This window comes from Pocillopora damicornis, chromosome 2 (assembly GCF_964200805.1).
Source record: "Pocillopora damicornis chromosome 2, jaPocDami1.2, whole genome shotgun sequence".
Classification (NCBI taxonomy): Eukaryota; Metazoa; Cnidaria; class Anthozoa; order Scleractinia; family Pocilloporidae; genus Pocillopora; species Pocillopora damicornis.
In genome coordinates, this window is record NC_142671.1 from 23,944,665 (window position 1) to 23,953,928 (window position 9,264).

General features: G+C 36.8%; 2 protein-coding genes across 3 annotated transcripts; both read right to left on the bottom strand.

Moving 5' to 3' along the window:
• Nucleotides 1-159: 159 nt before the first annotated feature.
• LOC149050401 (uncharacterized) lies at nucleotides 160-2,311 on the bottom strand. 2 transcript variants are annotated; one of them, XM_089195218.1, is made up of 5 exons: nucleotides 2,195-2,311; nucleotides 1,757-1,932; nucleotides 1,122-1,229; nucleotides 680-856; nucleotides 160-458 (listed from the first exon to the last, which is right to left on the bottom strand). In XM_089195218.1, exons 1-5 carry the CDS (start codon nucleotides 2,202-2,204, stop codon nucleotides 270-272), a joined length of 660 nt encoding a protein of 219 aa, XP_089051344.1. In that variant the 5' UTR covers nucleotides 2,205-2,311; the 3' UTR covers nucleotides 160-269. The 2 variants fall into 2 exon arrangements, with proteins under 2 accessions (XP_089051344.1, XP_089051343.1); XM_089195217.1 differs by lacking the exon at nucleotides 2,195-2,311 and having other exon boundaries at nucleotides 1,757-2,184.
• A 2,300-nt stretch (nucleotides 2,312-4,611) lies between these two features.
• On the bottom strand, nucleotides 4,612-8,353 carry LOC149050402 (uncharacterized). The gene is made up of 7 exons (XM_089192520.1): nucleotides 8,219-8,353; nucleotides 7,445-7,624; nucleotides 6,865-7,054; nucleotides 5,948-6,126; nucleotides 5,729-5,815; nucleotides 5,323-5,505; nucleotides 4,612-4,791 (listed from the first exon to the last, which is right to left on the bottom strand). The coding sequence occupies exons 1-7, from the start codon at nucleotides 8,351-8,353 to the stop codon at nucleotides 4,612-4,614; spliced, it is 1,134 nt and encodes a 377-aa protein (XP_089048646.1).
• Between the last annotated feature and the right edge of the window lie 911 nt (nucleotides 8,354-9,264).

Consider the following 9,264-nt stretch of genomic DNA (forward strand, 5'->3'; position numbering starts at 1 on the left):
GCTGTAGACATTCTTTTTATTCCCATAAGTTACATGGAATGGGTGGTACATTTGCATTTTCACTGTATTAGTATCAACGTTTGTTGAATAAATAAATAAATCCTCTCCTTGTGCCATAGCTTAATTGTCATAATTTTAAAAACTATAGTAATTGATTAAATACATAGCTGCTATGAATTAATTTCAAGCTCACAGAGCGCAATGAAAATTAATAACCTGAATTTAACTTTTCGTAAAACGATGAAGTTGTCCGGGCAGCAATTCTCATCTTATGAACTATCTTTTAATTTCTTAAAATCTATGAACATTTCATTCGACCATATTTCGAGGTCACTTAAAACACATTCCTTGAGATGGCATGCGACAGAGCTGAGGGACTGAGACTGAGGCCTTGAATTGCGATTGGATGGGATGGCAGCTGTGGTGCCAAGTGTAGGAAGGCCCTTGAGTTGCCGATCCTGGAAAAGAGACAAAATTATAAAATGGAATGAGATGTAATCCACTTTGTCTCGTGAACTGCAAGAGCCGATGAAGAAAACAAAAAGATATATCATATGTTTCTTAAAGGATACACCTTAAGTTATCTTTTCATAACTTGTCTATACTATGCAGTTTTTGGAGAGGTAAAGTAACTGAGATACAGTATGAAATGTAAGGAGAAAAATTATTAACAACTTACGAGATTGACTGCTCTTGTAATCAAGGGTTTGATGAGTTTCAGTTCTTTTTTCAACTTCGTCAAATATGTTGGAGCAGTCGATGCTTTCTGAACTCGTAATAATTCAACTATGGAATGCGTGAGCTGGTATCCATAGCCAATCACAACTCTTCGGTAAAATTCCAATATGTTACTTCTCTAAAAAGATACAAACGAAAAAAATTAAGTAACCTGCTTAATCTTACAGAACTTACACCTCTTAGGAGATCGTGTGGCGAAATAAGGAGAACTGTTGTAAAATGTTTCAAAATACCTGAGTGTATCGTAATACTAAGTACCGAGTAATATTAAAAAGAAACCCTCAAATTTTACGTTTAAAGGAATGTACGACGAAGCACAATCTGTGAAATGAGGGCATTGCAAAACAATAATATCTTCATTAACTTAGGATATAGCGGCTTACCGACTCATTAGCAAAGTTGGATGTAGTGAGGTTCATATCTGCCATTATTGTAGCAGTCAGGGAAGTACATGCTGGGTTACAGTAATCCGAAATGTTATAATCAGATTTCTGCAACAAAAAGGTAAATGATAGGTTTAAATTTTTAAAAAGTTTTCAGTTCCTTGAGAATTTGAGATCCTAGGAAAACCTACATCAAAACAAAAGGATATAGGTCTATTTAGTTTGTACTGTTTGAGGGACTGAAATTCACTAAACGGAAGTTTACGAAAGGGAAAACAAGATGAATGAAAATGTCGAGCTTTTTAGGGTGAAAATGTAAAGCTAATGAAAATTAATTTTAAATTTTCGGGTTGTTGAGTTGCTCACAAACAGGGTATTTTCAAACACGATAGGCCACGTTAAGCCACAACATGGTACCTAGTTGACTTAAAATATCAGAATTATCACTATAGAAAGCGCAGATTGAAGAAGAGCGTTACACTAAGGCTTAGGTTTGATACTATAGTCTCAAAAAAAAAGAGAAAAATGTTAAAACTTCCGTTGACTTGGTTTCAAAAACTCCAGGTTCATAAATGTCACTAATACAAATTTATCCTGCAATTGCCTAAAGAATGAAAAAGTATCGTACAACTTACCATAAAGCTAGCAGCATGAGAAGTCAAGTTAGTGAGAGAATACGCCGAACGGGACAGTCGATCGATTGACTGATGGAGGTGGCATGATGCCGAACTACAGGCGTCCTCGCCTTGAATTTTGTGTGATAACAGCAAAAGCAGAAGGATTCCATAAAAAGGAAAAAATGCTCGTGTTCCTAGAGTATAATGCATTGATGATTTAGTATATAAACATGAAAAAAGAAAAAAAATCAGAGGTTTGCCCTGGACAAAAAGTACAATCAGCACTCTTGAAATTCTTGTGGACAAAATTAAAAGAAAATTAATTCTCATTCCTTATTGCTTACAATTCAATACAGAAAAAAAGTTTCAAATGCATTGGATGGAAAACGTCTTTCACTGAATAGTCCCTTTCACGACACTTTCGACAAATGATGGAGCAGATGATGTTCCACTTACCTATCATCATGATAATGTTGTTCTTCTCTTTGTGACTTGAAGACTGTTTTGCACTTAACTTTGAGTTGAAAATGCTGGATCGTCCAAGTGTTCATCCTTATATACTTATCTAAAGGTTCCTGCTTTGTCAGCTCAGAGGCTAATTTAGACATTTTCTTCCCCATTTTAGTAGACAACGTTTTTGCTACGTAAACGTAGCCCAACCATCCGGTGAGTAAATCTAATTTGAGTTTATTCGGTTTCAGTCAGAAGAGCAGGTGGCCAAACCGTGAATGGAGTCCCTTCAATTTCTCATTCCAGCATTTTCAATTTTCATCAAACCTCTCAAACGTTTCATTTATTTATAGTTTATGTTCAGCACGTATCAAGAAGCCATCAAAGTGAATTTCATAGAATACATACGGGTTCCAACACCCTCACTGTTCACATTCGTAGAGTCTGTATTCTTGTTCTTAACATCAGGTCAATCTTTTTGACTCTTCAAATTGCTTTTAATAAGTCATTAACTATTGATGAAGTTGTGTCTCAAAATACATCTCCAGCTGGTAAATCAGTCTTAGTCTGTCCGCTGTTGGCATTTCAGGCGGGGTTCTTCCGATTACAGTGAGTTCAACAAAAGACTAATTACTCTTCCCATCAGGCTTGATTCATTGGTGGCACAATCATGACTGCAGACCTTACACGTATTTTGAGAGAAGTAGAGTTATCTTTACACTAAACAAGAAGAAATATTAAATAGTATAAAGGCAAAGGAGATAAGATACAGACTTCCAGTGGCTAACTAAGATGCATCTTCCGGCTAGATTCCTCTTCCATCGCTTTTGTCATCGCTAAATTTACGTCCATGATAACTTTGAGGTAAGAAGCAACTCTACTAATTTTAAAACAACTTTAACATCCTGTACTTGTTATCCCGCGTTCAATGATTCACCAGCGTTTGTTTTATTTCAAGTTAGAGAAACCAACGGCCGAATAAGTTGAATAACTTGCCTCTTTGATATGATTTACAGGCATTCTTGGTAAATCATATGGAGGTAAAAACTGCGTATAACGTCTATAATGTTCTCTGCGAGCTGTAGGACAATTTTCTATACAACTCCAATCGTTAGGACAGTCATTCTACTCAACGCAACGCACGCTAGAATTTTTGTGGCACTGACTTTTCCCTTTCTACACGAGTAGTTTGATACTCGCGATGATTTTATCCGATTAGTTGTTTGGTTTCTATCTTAGCGACCAGGTGATACAACAAGCGCACATAAAATGCGACCAGTCACGGTGAGGCAAACCTGAAAATTCATCGACCTGTTGCCTGTTTAAAACATCACTTGCACTTGACTGCATCAGCGCAGGTATTAAATTTCATATTCATAAACAGTTGAATTAACGAAAGGATTGAACTGGACGTATTTGTTTGGTAAAGAGACTTCAATTATTTTGCGGCTATTTACCGATCCTTTGTAATGTTCCAAATTATCGGTTCATTTGATAAGAATAATGTGCTTAGATTCCAGCAGTAGTCAAACATATTCTCCTTGATGAACACATCAACCCGTTCGATATACAACATATTCCCCAGTGAGGGAGAAAAATTAAGAGAAAAATAAGCTACAGAGGATACTTTCAAAATCTCATACCAAGTTCAACACGAGCGTTGGAGAAAGAAAGAAAACATTCTGAGGCTCCTTTAGGAATCGACTCTCAAACCTTTGGATTCAGCGCTCAAACGCTCTGCCAGTGAGCTTTGGAGACCTCTATGGAAAGTGAAGCCAAAACTAGGTTTATCTTTCTTGTTCTGTTAATCTCGGTATGGCATCCTGTTTGATCCCCACACTCACCCTCTCTTTCTTTTGCAGATCAAACTTTATAATTATAGCTAAATGTATGTTTTAGACTAATTTCTCGATAAAGGGGTAAGTTTCTAAAGAAACTGTGGTGCTGCGTAGGTAGGAGAGTATAACAGGGTAATTTGGCCACTGTAAAGTGTTTCAAAGCTGACGTTTCGAGCGTTAGCCCTTCGTCAGAGCGAATGGTAGCGTGGGCATTTTAAAACTTTGCGACACGGTATGTAGAGCAGTCATCCTAGGTATGCTCCACGGACCTATTTTGTGAGTGTACTTGGATTGTGCTTCCCTCTCCTCAAACTCCTTCCGTCACAAATAATCTCTTAGTCAGAAATTAAACAAAGTTTTAACTTATTAGCATTTTATTCAAAAGTAAAGGAAATATCAATACAAAACTAAAAACTGCTACAATAAAATCATTTCGTCAACACCACTACTTTAAACCAAATCAATGCCATAACATTGACCTGAAGTGAAATATTATATTATTACAACGTTAAATAGAGTAACTTAAATAACTTTCATCGTACTGTTTTATGAAGCCTATTTCAATGATTACACAAAGGGTTTCCTTCAATTGCAAGTAAGTCCTTTTATTTTCCAAATGTCAGTGATCAGAGTGAATAAATTTGATCTAAGGTCATCCAGGATAACCTTAGTTTGTAGAGTGACATGCTGAATGGTGACAGACCCAGTATTTAAGGCTTTGGTTTGGACAGACTGACTTGATGGCTTGCTGGTACTGCTGTGCCTCTGTTCGCGACGTTATGAAAAATAATGATTAAAAAAAGCATTGTCACATCAGTATTTACAGATTTGATAAACTGTATATTTGTCCTTGTCCAAGTTTGTTAACTTAAACGTAACACTACCATTATGGCAAACCAAGAAAACGTCACAATGTACATTATTTTACGGCCAGTAAATATAGTTTATGTGAACTGCCATTTATAGTTTTGGAGAAGTCACTACAGTTCATTTCAAGCTTCCAATTTTTAATTCAGTTATTCTCTTTCGTTAAAATTAATTATTTGATGGGAATTATGAATTAAGCGTTATGGCATTCAATCAATTAAATTTTCATTAAATTGATGGAATATCAAACAACTTTTAAATTCATTTAAAGATAGTCACCCCTACGACAGCCTCTGAGATTCTTAAGGAATATTTGTTAACGATGTGATCGTTAATAATTGAGAGGTCCTAATGGCTAAGTTTTACTATAGGTAAAGTATTTTAAATTTAAATTAAATATTAGTCGCAAACGTAATGATATCTACTGACTATGAGCGCCATGCTTCTTCTCAAGAAGCTTATCAGCTTCAATGCGTCCCTTTTCAGATCCTCCAGTTTGTTTGTTAAAGAACCATTGGCAGCTTGAAATTGTTTCAGTTGACGTGTGGAGTTAGCAATCAGTGAGATGAAGGTTGTGAAGATATCAATATTTCCTTCAAGAAGCTCTTCCGCCTGAAACACAGACAGTCTAGAAAGGTTAGATTTCATGAGACAACACCGTCCTATAAGGTCTTCGTTGGTTTGATGATGATGGGTACTCAAGTGAGTTTTGCATTAAAAGTACCGCTCAAAGGCACAAATAAACAAAGAATGCCTTCATTGCGAAGTTCTAAATACCTTTTCTGAGGAAAAATGAAAAGATTCGTTTGTAATGATACCAGCTAGCTTATATTACCCTGATCGTGGTTTTGTTGGATCTCCGAGGAGGTACATAAAAATCAACGTTGGATTCCTGAAAAGGATCCGTCGGCCAGCGTCGAGACTGATATTAAAAGCAAAAACACCATAAAAAATGAATGTTACATCTATGCAATGAGCGTTTTCTTTGAAATCAATTCAGACATGATGTGTTAGGACAGTATCAGAAGATATACTTAAGGAAAAGTAAAATTACCATATTTTGGAGGAGATTAGAGACTTGTTCTATCAATAGACGAGACATTATCAAGGCGTCAGTGAGGGATGCATTCATATCTCTGTTCCTTGAACATGGCCAAGAAGGCTGAAGTTGAGCCGGTAAACACTTCGTTATGGCAACATTACACCAGACCAGAAAATTAGACGCCAAGCCACCTGTGTTATGTAAACGGAAAGTTACCAAAACACAAAACTACATTAAACATACGATAATTAGGTTTCTGCTGATTAATTGAAGAATGGCTAACTTATCAACTGACTGAACGACTACTGACTGACTGATCTACTAACTGATAGTTTATTTGTCTGTTTGTCTGTCTGTCTGTCTGATTGTCTGTCGGACGGACGGACGGACAGACAGACACAGACAGACTTACTGACTGACTGACCGACCAATCGATCATCAGACTGACTGCCTGTCTGCCTGATTGACTGTCTGTCTGACTGACTGGCTGACTGACCGACAGAACGTTTGTCCGATTTACTCTCTGACTGCCTGACCGTCCCTGTTTGTCTGACGGACTAACTGACTAATCATTTGTCTATTGCCTTTTCGATCTTACTGACGAGGAGCAAATTTAAAGTCAAAGGTAAAACTTAAGTCGATGATTTTCCTCAATAATAAAACAAAATATTTTGTTTTCTAAGAAAAAAACTGTGCAAAGAGAAAATCTTGATATATTTAACTCGTTATAGGAATTGAGTCCTTTAACTAATCAAAGTGACTGTGATATGGCTGTCTAAAAGAGTGTGATGTCTTGCCATTCGGTGAATTTCAGAACGAATATTGGGCTCTTCTTGAGTCAAAGGGTCGGATTAACATCAATTTAATGTGATTTCATTGTTTGAAGGAACAACTTCAACAACAACCACTTTTCAATGTCTTTTACCAACCACTTTTGATTTTAAAGAAATCGATGATCATCTGAGTGGATGCTTCATGCAAGTCAGCTAATACACACTGTGCAAGGTGCGTCACTTTGTAGGCAGACTGAGAGTGAAGACTGTTCTTGCGCATGGTTGAGGAGAGCTGCTGCTGGTAAGCCGTAGTGTTTAGCGGTGGAAGACCCTTGAGTCTCCGATCCTGATATGGAAGTTGAAATTGTCAAGACATGGAAACCATTTTTACAAAAGAGCTGGACTAACGGGGTATGGTATAACTGGAGTAATCTTTGACGATTTTATCTCCTGCTTTCAGGAATTATTCAAAGTTGTTTTAATGCCATAAGGTCAAGAGTATGCTGTGAAAGACTACTGCCTGCTAAAGTAAAAAAGGCTCGTAGGTAACAAAGCCATAAACAGAACGGCCTGAAATATCCTTACAAAGCCTCATTACTTTAAGAATAAAGTGACAATAACGTTTACGGCAGTAGCGATAATCCTTGTTTAAGTTCCTACCTTCAAACCCAGCATGATTCCTAACTTGTATTAGCCATTAAGAAGTATTATTCTGAATCACATGAATGAGACTTACAATTTTAACTGCCTTTGTAGCCAACTTGTTTATCGTATTCTGCACATAATCTTGCAGAAAAGTGAGGTCTGCTAAAGGAGTTGTCAAGTTTTTAAGATGTGATAGCTCTCCCAATAATTCTCTAAGCAAATGGCTGTACCCTTGAGACATTCTTCGGTGAAATTCCAGAACTATACTTGTCTGAGTAAATGGAATTGCAAAAAAAAACTGTCAAATTTTACGTGTACTGCAATTCATATCATAACAGGATAGCCAGATGGGTAAAGGAAACCTACAGAAACTTATGTTGTGGCTGGACAACCCTAGCCTGTTCCGAGAACTCCTCGTTGACTGATTATCGTTTCCTTTATGTTTATGATCAAGCAGATTATCAAGTAAGGTTTCAGTCCTATTGAGAACTTGGTATAAGGAACCAGTAGTGTGAGATGGCCTAAAACACAGGAATCATTATACAAGTGTTGATTACTGGCAACTTTGATTGAGGCTGGCTTAAATGGTACTCAACGCAATAACGTTCCTGAGGTGGAAATACCCTGGGAGGTAACAGACTACCGTTTTCAACCCCAAGGAGTATATGTGAAAACATTAACATCTCCCGACCGAGAGAGGGGAGACCTGTCCGTCCACGATGTGATGCTTGGTAATTAATTGCATTCTTTTAAGTTTGATTTAGCCATTATAATTTGTTCAAATCGAATAGTGCAATCATTCGAGCTCATATTGGATTCACACGATGAGAAAATTAAGACAAAACTCTACAACTTCGTTGCTTACCGAGACATTAGTGCAACTTGAGGTAGTTAAGTTCAAGTCTGCTTTTACTTCACGCGACAAAGGGGCACAGGCTGAGTCACATGAATCCATGATTTTGGACTGAAAATTCTGAAACGGCAAACGTTGAGGCGTCATGGTTTTGAACGAGTTAAATATAGTGCAGGAAAATAAATACTTCTAGTTTCTGTCATTCAGTCAGTAAGAATCATTTTTAATGACCCAGAAGAGGCATGATAATTTCTTTTAAACTATGTGCAGTTTCATTTTTACCACCAAAACTTTCAAACTTGAAAACTTACAGAGTAAGAGTATCGTATATCTTACCGAGTACGTCAATGTTCTGGATGTCAGACTGGCCAAAAATTGTGACGATACAACCAGAAAGTCGATGGTCCTTCGCCCATGACGGTGGAGTGCGGAGGATCTGGAACATCGTCTCGACCGAAGACAATTGGCGCGTACAGAAGTATTGACCAGCATGACCAAAAGCAACACAAGACAAGAAAAAGAAAAGAGTTTTATTGGATGACCTGAAAATATTTCAAAAATATTTTTTTAAATACAAACCAAATTAATTTCGCTAATTAAAAGTTTTATCTACATAATACCAAGCTCAGTAAGGATTTCTGGTTTCTAAGTATCTGCTTAAACACATATCAATTTGAGCTCATCATACCTTTCGATGGAGCACAAATTAAACATTTCATCAAAATAAACAGACAACCAAACGAATAATAAATTTATAATTATCATGATAATTTAATCAGGACTTTTTTGCGTACCTGCCATGAGCCTTCTACTTCTCTATTTCTCAGTTTGTAAATTTTCGTTAACTCAGCTTTGACAATTGTATATTTGAGGTAAATAGTCCAAGTTTCCATCCTTATATACTCAGTTCAATCTTCCGGGGTAAGGTAGATTCAGGACTTTTTATTCTTGAACAACAGGGAGTAGAAGACATAATACGAAAAAGAGTTTTGGCCAATACCTATCTTATTTTAGATTTTTATTCTTCCCCCACCAAGCAGGAGACAGCAACTTTTAGG

Coding starts and splice junctions, on each gene's coding strand:
- LOC149050402 (XM_089192520.1), bottom strand. CDS start 8,353: ATGACGCCTCAACGTTTGCCGTTTCAGAATTTTCAGTCCAAAATCATG. Junction 6,127..6,864: donor TTTCTTTAAAATCAAAAGTG/GTTGGTAAAAGA, acceptor TACATAACACAG/GTGGCTTGGCGTCTAATTTT. Junction 5,816..5,947: donor CTAATCTCCTCCAAAATATG/GTAATTTTACTT, acceptor TTTTAATATCAG/TCTCGACGCTGGCCGACGGA.
- LOC149050401 (XM_089195217.1), bottom strand. CDS start 2,068: ATGAGAATTAATTTTCTTTTAATTTTGTCCACAAGAATTTCAAGAGTG. Junction 857..1,121: donor CCAACTTTGCTAATGAGTCG/GTAAGCCGCTAT, acceptor GTATCTTTTTAG/AGAAGTAACATATTGGAATT. Junction 459..679: donor TTACAAGAGCAGTCAATCTC/GTAAGTTGTTAA, acceptor TCTCTTTTCCAG/GATCGGCAACTCAAGGGCCT.